Source organism: Henckelia pumila, chromosome 3 (genome assembly GCF_033568475.1).
Source record: "Henckelia pumila isolate YLH828 chromosome 3, ASM3356847v2, whole genome shotgun sequence".
Lineage (NCBI taxonomy): Eukaryota > Viridiplantae > Streptophyta > Magnoliopsida > Lamiales > Gesneriaceae > Henckelia > Henckelia pumila.
This window is the reverse complement of record NC_133122.1, coordinates 46,257,287-46,274,489: the sequence shown is the minus strand read 5'-3', so window position 1 is coordinate 46,274,489 and position 17,203 is coordinate 46,257,287. Positions and strand designations below refer to the sequence as shown.

General features: G+C 36.5%; 2 protein-coding genes across 2 annotated transcripts; both read left to right on the top strand.

Annotated features, from left to right (window-relative positions):
- The first annotated feature begins 5,765 nt into the window (after window positions 1-5,765).
- LOC140892736 (cell number regulator 6-like) lies at window positions 5,766-7,633 on the top strand. The gene is made up of 5 exons (XM_073301709.1): window positions 5,766-5,883; window positions 6,047-6,163; window positions 6,491-6,605; window positions 6,764-7,029; window positions 7,298-7,633. The coding sequence occupies exons 2-5, from the start codon at window positions 6,068-6,070 to the stop codon at window positions 7,526-7,528; spliced, it is 708 nt and encodes a 235-aa protein (XP_073157810.1). The 5' UTR covers window positions 5,766-5,883; window positions 6,047-6,067; the 3' UTR covers window positions 7,529-7,633.
- Window positions 7,634-8,787: 1,154 nt separating this feature from the next.
- Window positions 8,788-16,971, top strand: LOC140886814 (elongation factor G-2, mitochondrial-like). The gene is made up of 20 exons (XM_073293678.1): window positions 8,788-9,289; window positions 9,910-10,131; window positions 10,542-10,663; window positions 10,743-10,893; window positions 12,016-12,087; window positions 12,408-12,503; window positions 12,573-12,661; window positions 12,775-12,841; window positions 13,265-13,303; window positions 13,626-13,686; window positions 13,811-13,920; window positions 14,027-14,101; window positions 14,224-14,292; window positions 14,386-14,507; window positions 15,144-15,269; window positions 15,719-15,839; window positions 16,005-16,105; window positions 16,223-16,283; window positions 16,478-16,531; window positions 16,612-16,971. Exons 1-20 carry the CDS (start codon window positions 8,873-8,875, stop codon window positions 16,714-16,716), a joined length of 2,280 nt encoding a protein of 759 aa, XP_073149779.1. The 5' UTR covers window positions 8,788-8,872; the 3' UTR covers window positions 16,717-16,971.
- The last annotated feature ends 232 nt before the right edge of the window (window positions 16,972-17,203 follow it).

Genomic DNA, 17,203 nt, shown 5'->3' with positions numbered 1-17,203 from the left:
CTTGGAGTTAGCAGCAGTGGTCTTCGCTTTGAAAATCTGGAGGCACTATCTGTATGGCGAGAAGTGCAAGATTTTCACTGATCACAAGAGACTCAAGTACTTCTTCACTCAAAAGGAGTTGAACATGAGGCAACGGAGATGGTTGGAGTTGGTTAAGGATTACGACTGTGACATTAGCTATCATCCAAGTAAAGCTAATGTAGTGGCCGATGCTTTGAGTCGGAATTCGTCAGTGGTATCGTGTTTGACAGTGCAGTTACCACTGCAGAGTGAGATTCAGAGGTTTGATTTGGAGTTTTACTCGAGTGGTCATGCACCAAGCTTGTCAGTGTTGACGGTGCAGCCGATTCTACGGGATCGGATCAGAGAGGGACAGTCTACAGATGGGGAGTTGCAACGTTGGAGACAGAGAGATGAGGCCAAGGGTGGTCTTCTGTATACAGTTTTGGATGGCATTGTTCAGTACCGTGGTAGAATGTGGGTACCGAACGTCGATCAGTTGAGAGCTGAGATTCTAGCAGAGGCTCACACATCTCCGTACTCCATTCACCCCGAAAGTACGAAGATGTACCGAGATTTGCAGCTATTGTATTGGTGGCCCGGGATGAAGAGAGACATCGGGAGAGTTGTGTCAGAGTGCTTGACTTGTCAGCAGGTCAAGGCTGAGCATCAGCGTCCAGCAAGACTTCTTAGACCTTTCCTATTCCGGAATGGAAATGGGAGAACATTACGATGGACTTTGTAGTTGGTTTACCGAGGAGTGCCAGAGGTTGCACAGCTATTTGGGTGATCGTGGATAGACTCACCAAGTCAGCTCATTTCTTACCGGTGAGAACTACTTACTCCTTGACACAGTATGCAGAGCTTTATATCAAGGAGATTTTTAGACTGCATGGCATACCAGTGTCGATAGTATCAGACAGAGATCCGAGATTTACGTCTGCGTTTTGGAAGAGTTTGCACACTGCATTGGGGACTAGACTTTTGTTCAGTACAGTGTTCCATCCCCAGAAAGATGGTCAGTCTGAGAGAGTGATCCAGGTTCTCGAGGATCTACTGAGAGCTTGTGTCATCGACTTTCAGGGCTCGTGGGAGACTAGACTGTCATTAGTGGAGTTTACCTATAACAACAGTTTTCAGTCGTCTATAGGTATGGCTCCTTATGCAGCATTGTACGGGAGGAGATGCAGATCTCCTGTGCATTGGGATGAGGTTGGTGAGAGGATTTTACTTGGTCCTGAGATCGTGCAGCAGACAGCTGACATTGTGACTCAGATTCGGGATCGAATGAGGACTGCTCAGAGTCGTCAGAAGAGTTACGCAGATACTCGACGACGAGATTTGGAGTTCGCGGTAGGTGATCACGTGTTTCTGAGAGTGTCACCTATGAAGGGAGTGGTACGATTTGGCCGGAGAGGGAAGCTTAATCTGAGGTATATTGGATCATTCGAGATCTTGGAGAGAGTTGGCACGTTGGCCTACCGTTTAGCTCTACCACCAGGACTAGCGGAAGTGCACAACGTTTTTCATGTATCCATGCTTCGGAGATATGTCTCTAACCCGTCGCATGTGTTGGATTTCGAGCCCTTGCAGTTGCCACCTGATCTAGTTTATGAGGAGAGGCCAGCACGGATCTTGGCTAGGGAGGAGCGGAGACTTAGGACGCGTGTCATACCGATGGTCAGAGTCCAGTGGCTGAATCACTCGGAGGAAGAAGCTACTTGGAAGACCGAGGCAGACATAAGTACTCGCTACCCGGAGTTGTTCGGGTAAGTACTTTAATTTCGAGGACGAAATCCAATTTAAGGGGGGGAGAATTGTAACACCCGGTATTTTTAATACGTAAATTCGCATGCATAATTAGGAAATTTATTTATTTAAAATTTTAGATTTATGGGTTAAATTATTATGTGAATTAATTGTGCAAGTTTTAATATTTATTTTCAAGCATTTAATCCATAATTTGAGATTTTTATGATTTTTGGCATTTAAATTATTTTATCGCGTAGACGGGACCGTGGACGGACGAGATGACAACTTTCTATCCAATTTATTTCATGAGCATTTTTAGAGCCCAAAAATATTATTTTGAGTTTTATTTCCTCAAAATTATCAGTATTTAATTTTATATATTTTTAGGAGTCCGTTTTTATTCAAAATAAGCCAAAATAATGACTTTTTATTATCTTTAAAATTCCCTTAATTATATATTTCGAGATTTTATTAAAGTTATCAGATTTTTATTTATTATTTAGAGCTTTTAAGTTATATATTTCATAATTAAAATCCTTATTAATATTTTTAATTATTCCAAAACTTTATTTTAATTAAAAACACCCTAATTCTACCCCCAAACCCCACGACCCAAAGCATTCAGCCGCCACCTCCTTGTTCTTCAGCCTTCTTCATCAGATAGCAATCTCCAAGGGTTTCATAGCCGAGATTTCTTCGAATCTTCGAGTTGTTCATCGTCCCGTCGTCCCGGAATCGTCACCTTCGTTTCTTTTCTCTTCAACTTCGGTGAAAGGCATGATTTTCTTCCCTATTTTTCGTACCTATCAGCTATTATAGTGTGTGTATTGTGTATGCATCGAAAACTTTAAAGATTTTCAGAAAAAGGTTTCGGCTTTCATGGAGTTTGTGACTTGTCGTGTGTTTTGATTTTCATGCTCACGTTTCTTAGCCATGGTTGCGTATGACTGCTGGTAGGTGTTCAGAGGGTGTGTGTGAGTGGCCTGGACTCGAATGGCTCGAGTGGTTCGAGCCAAACGAGCCCAGGAAAGCCACAAAGTCGAACGGCCTCCCATGGATGAGCAGATTAGGGTTTGGGGAAGGGGGGTTCGGCTAAGGGCTCTAGGGTGCATGGGGCTGGGTCAAGGGCTAGGTTCGAACCGCCCAGATGTGGGCTACGTCTGGGTGGCGGCGCTCCGTCCAGGGGCGGCCGGCAGCAGCCAAGGAGTGGCTGCTGCTCACGGCCGCAGCAGAAACGAGAGTAGGGGCGGGGTTAGGGTTTCAGGTGGACTTCCGGGTCGGGTTGGTGGTCCGGGTCAAGTCAGTGGGTCATGAGTTATGTTAGTTGGGTCCGGGTCTGGGTTAAGTTAGTTGGGCTCGGGTATTTTATTTTTAAGTTAATTAATAAGTCTAAGTGTTTAATTGGGCTAATTAGTTTAATTAAATTAATGAGCTATATTAAATTTTCTTAGTGGGCTTAAATAATTAATTTATGTTAGTCCACTAATTTTTATGGGCTTTAGAGCCCATGGAAATTATTGGGCCAGTCTTTGGGCTTTTGGGCCTATTGGGCCAGAATAGAGTGTTATTGGGCCAAAAAATTTTATTGGGCTTAGAAATGTGTTAATGTGCTTAAGTATGTTAATGGGCCAGTCTCAGTGTTAATGGGCCAGAATTTAAGAAATTGGGCTTGAGTGTTAGGGCCAGCAGTTCAGTACAACCCATGAGAAATTGCATATGTCCTGAATATATATTTAATTATTTTTATGCATGAAAGTTATTTTTAATATTTATATGTTAGTATGAAATTAAATTAAATATATATGAAGGACACACATTTTATTTAAGTACATGCATTCATGAAATAATTTTTATGCATGATTTAATGTTTAAGGTTGAGCAAAAGAAAATAATTTTATGTTGGAAGTTGAAGTAGTGTGACAATTTAAGGGGGATTCGTCCCCATATGTGAACTATTGAAGGGCAGTTTACTGCCAATTTAAAAGGTGATTCGTCACCGCCACGTACGTTGGTTTACCACGCTGATCAGTATTTAATGTATGTATGGTTACACTATGGAGACGACCTTTCGATGTTAGAAAATACTTTGCTCAACAATGTTTATGTATTATTATGATATTCAAGTTTAATTTAAGTTTATGTTATGTTCATGATATTTCTAAGCATGCTCATTCATGTATATGTTATGTATTAGTATTAAAGTGATTTAAATTATTTTAAACCCTTGTTATGTTAGCATGTTGGACCTCTAGGCTCACTACACTGATATGGTGCAGGTGAGTACGTAGAGGAGGACGTAGTACCCACCGGCGGCGAGGACCTATGAGCGGACATGCAGTAACCCCGTGACCGTTGTCTGAGTCTACGTCATATTTTGAATATTTTTATCATGTCATACATTTTATTTATTTTCAGTGGTGGATATTATTACTCATTTTATTTAAATATTTTCAGTGCATGAAAATTTTATTTATTTTGTTTATGTCAGTATTTATTAAATGTTTGACTCAGATATTTAATTTATTAAAGGTTGCATTTTTATTTAAGTTATTTATTTTTAAATCTATTTATTCTGTGCATATATGTATGGGCATGTATGTACATATTTTTACTTAGTAAGTGTAAAAAAAAAAATTTCCGCATATTTATTTATATTTAGAGAGTTAGGGTCGTTTCAAATTGTCTATTTAGTTCGTAAAGTTTTTAAAATTGGCTTTAAATAGTATTCGACTTTAACTCGATAGTTAACAATTGACTGTTTAAACGAGTGGATTTCACATATTTTATTCTGCCATAAAATTAAGGGAAAACTGTCAATTTGGTTCTTTATGTTTGTAACTTTGCGATTTTGGTCTTTTATGTTTTCATATTTCAGTTTTAGTCCTGCATGTTCCGATTTTTGGCAATTTCGGTCATTTTTTTTCGAAAAAGCTTACGTGGCACTGTACACGTCAGCTCCACATCAGCACTGAATTGGTGTCACGTCAGCGCCACGGCGGAAAAGGACTAAAATTGCCAAAAAAATAAATATAGCGGACTAAAACTAAAATCTGAAAATATAAAGGACTGAAATCGCAAAGTGTCAAATATACAGGACCAAAAAAGCAATTTTTCCTAAAATTAAATCCGAGGAACCCTTGTTTTCATTTCTTCACTCGATATTGCCCTAATTACTTCACAAAAGTTCAATGTAAGTGCTCATCTATTTGTATATTTTTTTAGTACATCTTCACCTCACAAACCGAACAACCAAGCACCTGCTTAATTAGCATTAATATTAATCTAGAAGAGAGAGTGAGCATTAGAGAACTTAACTATACAGAATTTAATTTTGAAAGCATAGCCATCTATTTTTTATTTCTAAACTCTATAGCTATCAAACGGGTCGGGGGTTAAAAAAACCTTAACTTGTCACACGTTGATTGAGTTGCAGTTTAGACGGCCCATTGATTTTTATTTTTTCTAAAAAAAAAAAGGAGAAAGCAATGCCAATGGTTGAGATTTCGAATCAGTCGGCTGGCCTGCCTCACCCGTGATCCAAACTGATCACTGGCCTGTTTTGGCCCATCCCCAAACGACAAGTCTGATCTATTTTGATTGTTCTAGTACGCTCATGCTAGCATGACTGTATATAACATATTCATGAAATAATATGTACTCGTCATTTTATGAAAATTATTGACTTCAGTTGTCTATGTTAAACCATATAAGCAATTTCAATAATCAATTTTAAACGGATTTGACACAGATATTACCAACATAACTGGCTAGAAAACATAAAGTAGAAAACCCATCGTTTTATTATAATCACCCCAATTCAAGTTAAGACAAATGAGGTGTGAGAAATATGAATTTAATTAACACTTGTATAAATCCCATTTTCTTGAAACTTGTCACACCATGCTACAAAGAAGGATGTCTCTATAATATGAGTGGACTAGAAATAAATTAATTTAAAATCCAAATGATATTTAAACTACACTCTAAAAAAAGGGATTCAACTAATTATCCATAACATTCGTTGAACAAACCACAACGAAAACAAGGAAATGAAAAGGGTTCCAAATATTCACGATCTCCCCCCTTTAGGTTTCAGTTTCTTCTGGATAGATTAATCTTCCTCGTTCCAAGGTACGCGTATATGCATATGTATCGATCGGTTACATGTATATACGAAATTTGAAATTTATACAATTTAGTTTTGCCTTTTTATGAAAATTTTATATTTAAATTTGTTTACTTGAGAATACAATATTTGTTATTATTCATGTGTATAAATTTAATATGTTGATAGGTGAATTGGTGATGATCAGACATGGCGGAAGGATCATACGTAAAGCTGACCAAAGATCAGGCTTCTTTGCAAAATATTACCCCTGGTGAACTTAACCAGCCTATTGATATTGAAAAGGTCTCGATTTACATATTCATTTGTATACGATCATTATTCTTTTTATTTTGTTAGATCTATCTTGTTGCCCTTTGGTCTAAATTTAAGACCCCAAGCAAAATTTGCTAAATGACTTGTAATCAAAATGTTATATTCTTTGATAATATAACAAAAACTCAAATGAGATTGTTTCATTGGTCAATTCTGCGAGACGGATCTCCGACTCATTAAAGATATTATTTTTTAGTAATGTATAGATAGAGTCGATTCGTCTCACAGACATAGATGTACCTACTCTTATAATATATGTTATATTGGATAAAATTGGTGACAATTTTTGGGAAATAGCTGACCGCTCGTAGATGCGAACAATGTGGACAACCTTTACCTCAAAGCTACACACCACCAGCAGATGAAGATTGGACTACTGGCATTTTTGGTTGTGCTGAAGATAATGACAGTTGTAAGATTCTCTTTTTCAACAATTTTAAATGTATAAAATGTATTACACTTGGTTAGCCAGTGCAATTTGTGACATTTTTACTTGATGAGAATGATTCTTCTCAACATTATATATATTTACATAAAACATGCACCTCCTAATTAATGTTTACATAATAGGTATGACTGGAATGTTCTGCCCCTGCGTGTTGTTCGGGAGAAACGTCGCTAGCATGAACGACGACTTCTCTCAGCAAAGCGCTTGTGTCGGGCACGTGATATGCGTTGAAGGAGGCATCACACTGGCTGCAATCACCGCGGCGTGTAGTGGCATCGATCCAGACACTGTGTGCCTTCTGACCGAGGGTTTGTTGTTTGCTTGGTGGGTGTGTGGCATCTACACAGGAATGGGTCGACAACTGTTGCAACGGAAGTATCACTTGAAGGTATGCCGTATGTACGTGCTTCTGAGTTACATACATATATATACAGTTTTGATATAGTGAACATTAATCGTGAATATATATCAGCTAATATGACGTTCTATCTATTGAATGTATAAGACGTCACGATGCTCATAATGAGTATTGTTCATCGTATTAAAACTATATATATATATATAATATAGGTACTATAATGAATACCATAATTTTTATAAAAAAAACGACAAATATATATGGCAAGATAGATTAAATTTTTGTAGTAAGTTTGTAGGATTCGCCCTGTGATCCATGCCTAGTGCACTGCTGCCTACACTGGTGTGCTATATGTCAAGAGTACAGAGAGATGAGGAACCATTTATCCGAAGGCAATACGTCGACGGAAGCTACGGTGGTGAATCCGCCGGAGCTTCAGGAAATGAATGTGGCAGAGAAACGAGAATCTGCATCATCTTCTTCTCAGGGAGAGAGTGGACATAACAACTTGCAGTTGCATCCTCTGTGAATTATATATGCTAGTTTTTCTTTGTTTTTAACTTTTTGTGTACCTATATTGCATTTGAAGCAGAAAATTAATTAAGTGTAAATTTTATTGTTTGTCTTTCGGCACACAAAGATATATACAAGCCCGTGGATGATTTTTGAACCCTAATATTGTGTGATTATTTGTTTTATAATCCAACTTTGAGGAGTATAATTAACACCGTTTTTAAGAAGCATTTGCATATTGGAAAACTTATTTCTTTTTTTTACCTAGAGCAACCTCAAACAACTTGATTTTATCATTTTAATGACTTTCTCTGTATATTGCTAAAAAAATACATTAATAATAAAATCTTTACATCATTATTATTCTACCATTACTATATTAAATCCGTAATTTATATTAAATTCTAATTTAATTGTATTACTGCCTTAATGTATAATCATGATTTCCATGTAATAACAATTATATTTTGTGATTACATATATTTAATAATATTTATATTTAAAATATAAATTTAATAAATTATTTAATTATTATGCATTTGAATTTAATTTAACAATGAAAATTTAAATTATAACGAACAATTTATTGATAAAATGAGTAATTGGAGCATTTTGCGTCTTTTTTCTTTTGGCTGATTTGAGTTTTTTGGGTAAGGAAAACTGAAGTTTTTAGGTGTAAATACTGATTCTACAATATCGGAAAGGATATTAAATAAAATTAATTTATTATGTTGTTGTTATTATTATTATTATTATTATTATTATTATTATTATTATTATTATATAATCTTTTACTATTTAAAATAACTAACTTGGTGTCATAGTCTATTTTTTAATATACCCAAAATACCCTTCTTTTCAAATTATGTTTTCTCCATATTTTTTACTCACTATCCCCACATTTTCAATAACTCTCATTGTCAATTTCCGTTCTTTTTTTTCTAATTAACCTGACCTGTTAAGCATTAAAATTCATACACATAATTATTATTTTGCACACGCATGTACCATTGCTATTATTTATATAATAAAGCATGAACACTTAGAACAACCACGAATCCACGATGATTCAATTAATGGATGAACAAAAATGTCTCTCTACGTATAACTAATCTATTTCAAATTTATTTTTTCAATTTAATAATATAAAAAAATGTTTATTATTATTAGATATAGCATAAACTATTGATCGAGTGCATGTGTGGATTACTAGTAATATAATATATACATAATGGTTTGTAATTCTAAATTTTCATTTTATCTTATTAATAAAAATGGTAGCATGACTTAATTCTTCAATCTTCCCTTCGATCGGATAGTTGGCAGTAGCAGAGGGTTTTACCCTAAAACCCTCGGAAAAATGGCACGCTCCGCCCGATCCTCTGCCACGCGCCTACTCTACACACTCTGCACATCTTCTTCCGAGCTCAGACTCGCGGCGAGCACTCCTGCCGTTGCTCTGCTCACGGGGAATTTTCAGCTACGTCAATTCTCGGCCGGGAGTGCTGCTGCTGCCGCGAGGCAGAGGGAGGAGACCAATGCTTGGTGGAAAGAGTCCCTGCAGAAGCTGCGTAACATTGGGATATCGGCGCATATTGATTCGGGCAAAACGACGCTCACTGAGCGGATACTGTATTACACGGGTCGAATCCACGAGATCCATGAGGTCAGGGGGAAGGATGGGGTTGGTGCGAAGATGGATTCTATGGATTTGGAGAGGGAGAAAGGGATTACTATACAGTCTGCTGCCACTTATTGTAGCTGGAAAGATTATCAGGTTTTTCTTTTTTCTTTGGGAGTAATTATAATGTATTGCCTCTGCCCAAAGAATTCTGATTTCATATTTTTTTCCGCTAAAAATGTGATCTTGTCCCCTAATTACATTAAACTGTCCGGATTAATATCTGTCAAAAAATCTAGTCTAAGCGGATGAAGTGACAGTTTACAGAGCCATGTTTTTTTCAATCAGTTTACCTCACACCTTTGGTGTTACGAAGGAGTTAAGTCTACTCAATGGCAATGTTGAGTTTTTTCAAAATCTTGTTTCAAATTTTCTTCAAAAGATGTTGAAATATGCTTTGAAAGTTAGCATCTTGACCACATCCAAGCATAATCAGTGCTTGTGAAATGAAAATTGGTGTTTCCAGTTCATGGTAACACATTATTTAATGGCGAATAATAATGTTTCATCTGTTTTTTTTTATTGGTCAGTTTTGCACTTTTGCTGAATGCACATAGGATGTAGATAACTTTGCGACCTTGTTCACAAAACTAATTTGATTTCACTATTTCTCTTTTGGTTTCAAAATGTGAAATAAAAGAAAGTATTCGTGCTTGGGACCTTTTGAATTGTCTCAAGTTTCAATTTTTTTAATCGATTTTTCTATATTGTTCCAGGTTAACATAATTGACACCCCAGGTCACGTTGATTTTACTATCGAAGTTGAAAGAGCTTTACGTGTCCTAGATGGCGCCGTTCTTGTTCTATGTAGTGTTGGAGGTGTACAGAGTCAGTCAATAACTGTTGACAGACAGATGAGAAGATATGAAGTTCCGCGACTTGCATTCATAAACAAGCTGGATCGAATGGGGGCTGATCCATGGAAAGTACTTAATCAGGTTATTTGGGGTATTTTCATTATTACTGCTTGTACAGTTCAAGTAATTGGATTTTAACAAAAGCAACAGAAGCCCGTCTTGTTAAAATTTTAGAATATGTATTGAAAATTCTTGAACGAGGCTGACGTGGTATGAAATTTGTATGACAATTGTTCGACACTGTTTTACGTCTTTTCTGTCATCTTTTGTTGTTTTCCCCTTTCAGTTATACCCGTTCTTATATTTTCTGTAATCTTGTGTGCTTTGAGATTCGGTATCCTGTAGCATCCCTGTTGTTTTGTAGGTTATGCGTCAAGTTTTCCTCACTGGATATAGTTGAATTTCACCAGTTGAAAACCCAAGAAGAAGCAAATGCAGTTTTTTTTATGTATGACATTTATGAGCTGAATCACTTCTCTTTTTCTCCATAGGCGAGATCCAAACTTCGACACCACAGTGCTGCTGTTCAACTCCCAATTGGTCTAGAGGATGATTTCAAGGGCCTTGTTGACCTTGTAAACTTGAAAGCTTATTATTTTCATGGTTCTAGCGGGTCCGTCTGATAACTCATGATGTTGCATTGATCATGCATATTTCCCCCTTTGTTTTATAATTATTTTTGCCTATTGCAGTGAAAACCTTGTCACTGAAGATATTCCTGCTGATGTTAAAGCATTGGCTCTGGAAAAACGGCATGAGCTGGTTGAGGTGGTCTCTGAGGTTGATGATAAGCTTGCCGAACAATTTCTTAGTGATGAGCCTATCACAGCTACTGATCTTGAGGTAATGTGATGTTGGGCCTGTCAGCTTTCCAATAAAGGACCTATGATTTACGTTAAGTTTGTAGTCTTTTGAGCTTGAGTGACTTCTTCAAGTATCTTACAACATTATCGTTGTGTATCTCTAAGTTCTAGTACATGCTGATCAGTACGGAGTTTAGAATCGTTATACCAGAATTTTTTTATAAAAAAAAACAGAAAATTTTAGAAGTTCGGTTTGCTGTTTTCTGTTTGAAATTCTTATCTGTTGGATGAATTGAAGCCGAACCATATCCATTTTTTAGCGGGTTCGATTGCACGGTGCTAGATGTTTTGTTAAAACTATCTCATCTTTCGTTTGATGTGTATGTTATTAAGGACTTTGTACAGATATCTTAAACTGGATCTTTTTGAGTTATTAAAACAAATACCATTATATTATAGTTTTTATGGATGATATTCGATTACTTTATCATATGAGATATTGTTTGTTATCCCACTATATTTAAGAAAAAATTGTGAAACTTATGACGAGTTTGAAAAGTCACTTAACTGAAATAAAAATGTCAAAACTAAAATTCCAGAATGAGGAAAACTGTACAATTTAAACTGTAGAAAGGGTAATACCTACGAAACCTAAGCCACCAAAACTGAATCTCTGTATTAGTGTATCCTGGGTTTGAAATATCAGATGCAGGAGAAAAATAATAATTGTCCAAGCTAAAGAAAGAATAGGTTTCTGCGAACAGTATGGCGAACCTCTTGGTGTCTTATTACAGTAGGATTGGTTAGCATGGTTTACTATCTAATTTTCACTTTGAAGCTTGGCCCATTTTTAAAAATCTGATTAAGTTCTTGACTTTATATTAGTTCAAAGGGTAAGTTTAATATCTGACATATCCGTTTGTGTATGTTTTGTGTTGATCTGTAAGTATACTAAATGTATTCCTTTTTTTCTTTTCTTCTCATTTTTTTCCCCAAATAATCTCTCTTTCTCCCACCACACACACCCCCCCCCCCTTTTTTTTTACATTGATCCTCTTTTAATTTATGATTAAGTACTCTTCCCTGTTTTAGCTGTAGGGTTTTTTGTTGCTTTGCTCTCCTATGTGGCTGCTATTGACCAGCATCTTCTATTTTTGCACAGGAAGCAATTAGAAGAGCCACTACAGCACGAAAATTTGTGCCGGTGTTTATGGGTAGTGCTTTCAAGAATAAGGTTGAGTCTCACATTTTATGCAATTTTTATTTTATAAGCATGACTGAGGATTATTATTAATATATCAAAAGTTTATTTCATCAACCCAGATTGCATATTTTCTGGTTGTTTCTAAATGGTTCAGTTGTTACATAATCATGCAGTTTCGTTTTCTAAGTATGACTTGGATGTACAAGGTTTTTTTAGCATTGTTTGTTGGGTCTATATTTTTATTTTGTAAGATGACTTTAGAATTATATTTTTGTAAATTTTGCATTTTCGCTGTATCTTCCTCTGCTTGCATGCAACTATTCTTAACTTTGGCTACTTGGTGACTGCAGGGTGTTCAGCCATTGCTAGATGGTGTCCTCAATTATTTGCCTAATCCCACTGAAGTTAGCAATTATGCTCTTGATCAGACTAAGAATGAGGAGAAGGTTTGTTGGACGATTTGTGAAACTGTTTAGCTTAAGCTTGTAATTGGATTGAACTCCTAATTATTGTAGGTCAAATTATCTGGAAATCCAGCTGGTCCTCTTGTTGCCTTAGCTTTCAAATTGGAAGAAGGGCGATTTGGTCAGCTAACATATCTGAGGTAGTAAGGCTTTGGTACAAGTATTTTTTAGTCCATGTGACATTGTGTTACTGTTCAGCTAAATCAGCTGCACCGAAAATTAATTTGGTTTTTGACCTTTTTTCTTGTTGTAGAATATATGAAGGCGTCATCAAGAAGGGTGATTTTATAATGAATGTTAACACTGGCAAGAAGGTTAAGGTGAGCATGAGGACATAATAATTTTATTGAAATTTAGAATCGATCTGAATTTTTAATCTACAACATTCATGGAAGAATTGTATGACTAAGCCTCAGACTTTGAGATGATTTTTTATTTCATTTTCCAACTGTGCGAGGATTATTATCATATGTGTCAAGTTAGTCTTTGATTTCTTTGAGGAAGAAAACAAGAAAGGCACAAGTAACTAATTGTGGGACGAGCAGCTTGTTGTCTTTGTGTTGTTTCTTTACTTTTCTCGCCAATATACTCGATGAAGCTTGCATTCTTTGGGTCTTTACTTAATTCTAAAATATGGTTCACATTATAAATGCACTACAAATTTGAAATTTACGTGAAATTCGTAGCCTTTAGCTTATTTGAAATGCTTGCTCATATCTAATTCTATTTGAATGGAATTATAGGTTCCCCGCTTGGTTCGAATGCATTCGAATGAAATGGAGGTTAGTCACCTGCAAAACCGCTGGGGTGTTTTTGTTGTGATTGTTTTTACTCAAAATCAATGTGGATATGGTTCATGATTATTTCTTAAATTACCCTAGCTGGACTACTTCTAGTTGCCACTCCTTTTCAAGCCTAAGTGCAGTAGTGCACTAATCAACACTTGTAGATATTTGAGCGGCAGCTCATGCTTTTCTTGATATTTTTTTCTTCTGGCTTTCATGACATAAGATTACTTCCACTGTTGTTTGAAAAATTATTTTTCCTTTATGATTATGGTGGTTTTGCCTCCAATTTGATTGATTCAAGCTTCCTATTTAACAGGACATTCAGCAGGCACATGCTGGGCAGATTGTTGCTGTATTTGGTGTGGATTGTGCTTCAGGTACCACATGCTGTCGTACTCAAGATTTCTTTTTCATTGTGATGTTGACAAAGGCACTTTACCATCATTCTGGAAAATGCACCATAACAAAAGGGTAAATCTTTGTTGATGCATGTGTAACTAGGTGATACATTTACTGATGGATCAGTTAAATATACCATGACTTCAATGAGTGTTCCTGAGCCGGTGATGTCATTAGCCATTTCAGCTGTTTCTAAAGACTCGGGGGGGAATGTGAGTGGTCCAATGATGTTTCTTCTGTGTTTGAATCAGTGTGATAATCATGAATCTTGTTGTTATTAGTATTCTGAATAAATCTGATCTATCCTTGATTTGACAGTTTTCCAAAGCTCTTAACCGTTTCCAGAAAGAGGATCCTACTTTCCGCGTTGGCCTAGACCCTGAAAGTGGACAAGTGTGACTTTTTTTTACCGTATTTGTTATTGTCATATGCCAAAACTGCAGCTTGATCACTGTTGTAGTTTAAAGTAAACACTAAACAGCTTGCACATTGTCGTTGCAATGGTTTTTGAGCAGACAATTATATCCGGAATGGGGGAGCTCCATTTGGCCATATATGTTGAGCGCATGCGAAGGGAGTACAAGGTGTTGCTTCTTTTGATTATTACAATGTTTTGTCTGTTGTTGAAAACGTGATACTATTTTCCTGATCACTTCATTTTTATTTGGGTTTGTTAGGTTGATGCAAGTGTTGGAAAGCCACGTGTCAACTTTAGGGAGACAATAACACAGCGCACCGAGTTTGATTATCTGCATAAGAAGCAGAGTGGAGGACAGGGTCAATATGGAAGGGTCATCGGGTAAGTGTTCATGCCATTACTGATTGCAGGTTCATCTTTTTCTCTCTATCCATGGTCTTGTACTGGTAGGGCCCATTCTTTTTTCGGTTCGACATTTCTTTGTTTTCATGAGCATTTTCCGTTTTTCTTTGTTTTGGACCAACTGCCATAGATTCATGCCATGACCTACAGCTGTTTTGGCATTGTTTCTAGCTGCAGTTGTATGATGCCGTGCTGGGTGTAATGGCATTATTTATGTTTGTTACGTGTTGAAATTCAGTTTTATCGTCTATGATTGATTCTTGTTTAATGTTGCCTTCTTGTTTGAGACAACTGTTCTGGAATTTGACTGTACAGTATAGGAGACTATTATATCAGTTCTTAAAAGTATCTCTGTTTCAGTAGCCTGAAATGCTCCCAGAAGTGCTCAACTCCTATTGTGCAAGTCACCAATGCCTTGTGAAATAGTGATAGTGATGCTATTTTTCATTCCACGTGTTCTTAAAGTATTGTTAGTCAACCATCCAAAACCATGTAAACCTCCAATACCACTTTACACATGTTATAACAATGTTCCAGGAAAGCATTTTTAAGGGTTTTCAAGTCCTCTGCCTTTTATTATCGTTAAATTGTCATCTTACTATCTCTATCTGACAGGTACATGGAACCACTTCCTCTGGGATCACCAACGAAGTTCGAATTTGAAAACATGCTTGTAGGACAAGCAATACCATCCAACTTCGTACCAGCTATCGAAAAGGGTTTTAAAGAAGCTGCTAACTCGTATGCTTTGAATATTCTTTTCTTGTTTCATATTTGACTAAATGCAAATGGCTGTCAAAAATTCTTGTTTGGGTACTTTGGGAATTTAATTGTTATCTCCCTTAGAGGCCTTATCGAGAAATAAGTTGCCCTGAAGCTAGTCAATGGACTTCTTTGAGAGAATGAATTGGAGTCAGAAAAATTGTGGTCCTTGTCTACCACCTTCATTGAAGCATTCTAGAGAAATGGAAGGTTATTATTCATAAAATTCTGGGGAATTGTGGTTATGATCTAGAGAAATATGTTGCCTGCATCTGATGCTTGAGCTGAGTCGCCCATTTATATCTTCGACTCTTCGTTGTGGCACTAAAACCTTTTTCTTCCCTGAGTTGGTCCAATGGATGTGTGCCTGCATGATGATATGTATGCTCTCAACTGTCAATTGAATATGAACGTACTTGTGCATGCAGTGGGTCACTTATTGGCCATCCGGTTGAAAATATTCGCGTCGTTTTGACTGACGGTGCGGCCCATACTGTGGATTCAAGTGAGCTTGCTTTCAAGTTGGCCTCGATTTATGCCTTCAGACAGGTGCTTCTTCCATGCTTTCAAATTTTTAATATTTAGTCGTCTTTCCTTTTTAGGCATTTGATTTTCTTCTTTGTAATTCCATAAAGAGTTTTCTAGTGTTCAATGATTTAACACAATTCATCTTGGTTTGTTTTTTTTGTTTTTTGCTATTATTTTACTAAACAGTGTTACACGACTGCAAAACCCGTTATATTGGAGCCTGTGATGTTGGTTGAGTTAAGAGTTCCCACAGAATTTCAAGGAACTGTGACTGGTGATATTAACAAGTCGGTATCTTTCTTTTTTCCATTCTTTTGAACACAAATAAAAAGTCGACTGCGGCTGAATCTTTTGGTGGTCTTTCAAGACTTACTGATTTTCTGCATCTAATAAATGCTCAATAGGCGGAAAGGCATGATCGTCGGGAATGATCAGGAAGGAGATGATTCTGTAATAACTGCTCATGTATGTATCATTTCGTGTAAACTCAATGCTATTCCTCACTGTTCGCCTTAGTGGCCCTAGTTGAACATTGTTTATATCATATTGGACTCTATTTTAGACAAACATAAAGCTTTTTTTTCCTTCCATATTTTTTTACATCAGAAGGCTCCTGTTATATGTTCTGGGTTAGATTCGTTTATTGCAATCTGTTTCAGGTGCCTCTCAACAATATGTTTGAGTACTCGACGTCCCTTCGTTCAATGACACAGGTAAAACCGTCCATAGCTTTCCATCAGCAATGAGATACAACTCAACATAGATATTTAACATGCATCTTTCTTCTTTCTAGGGGAAAGGAGAGTTCACAATGGAATATTTAGAGCACTCTCAAGTTTCACAAGACGTGCAGACACAGCTTGTGAACGCGTACAAGGCAACGAAGACTTCGGACTAGCCAGTAGCCGGCTATGGTTTTGGAGCACCACCATACACTAAACTGTATTGTTATTGATTTTTTGACTTAGGGTGAGATCATTTTTGTTTTGGCCAAGGAACTGATCGTTCAATCTTGAAAAGCTTGAAATAAGATATATAATATATCTTTTTATTTATTACGATTGGACGAATAAAACTTTTTTGTATTATATGGTGGAAAAATCTACGGTTATGGGATTTTTTTCATGTCTCGTTTTATAGAAAGATTTGCTTATACATTGATTCCACACGAATTACATTATTTATCTATCCAATGAACATGAGATTATGAACTGGCCTTGCCTTATTTACAGTCTGTGCGAATGATATCTGAAGCTTCAGATGGACTCTGAATCACTTTCACACGGATGGATTTTATTATATTTCATCAAAAAAATAAAAAAATCGCAGAAGCTAGCATTATTGAAACATAATGAATGCTGATACCTTTGGGTGGTTTGGTATGG

What these genes read in the sequence shown, in the direction of transcription:
- LOC140886814 (XM_073293678.1), top strand. Translation starts at nt 8,873, where the DNA reads ATGGCACGCTCCGCCCGATCCTCTGCCACGCGCCTACTCTACACACTC. An exon ending in CATGGAAAGTACTTAATCAG is followed by an intron (nt 10,132 to 10,541) that starts GTTATTTGGGGT and finishes TTTTCTCCATAG; the next exon opens with GCGAGATCCAAACTTCGACA. An exon ending in TTTAAAGAAGCTGCTAACTC is followed by an intron (nt 15,270 to 15,718) that starts GTATGCTTTGAA and finishes TTGTGCATGCAG; the next exon opens with TGGGTCACTTATTGGCCATC.
- LOC140892736 (XM_073301709.1), top strand. Translation starts at nt 6,068, where the DNA reads ATGGCGGAAGGATCATACGTAAAGCTGACCAAAGATCAGGCTTCTTTG. An exon ending in AGCCTATTGATATTGAAAAG is followed by an intron (nt 6,164 to 6,490) that starts GTCTCGATTTAC and finishes TTTGGGAAATAG; the next exon opens with CTGACCGCTCGTAGATGCGA. An exon ending in TGCTGAAGATAATGACAGTT is followed by an intron (nt 6,606 to 6,763) that starts GTAAGATTCTCT and finishes TTTACATAATAG; the next exon opens with GTATGACTGGAATGTTCTGC.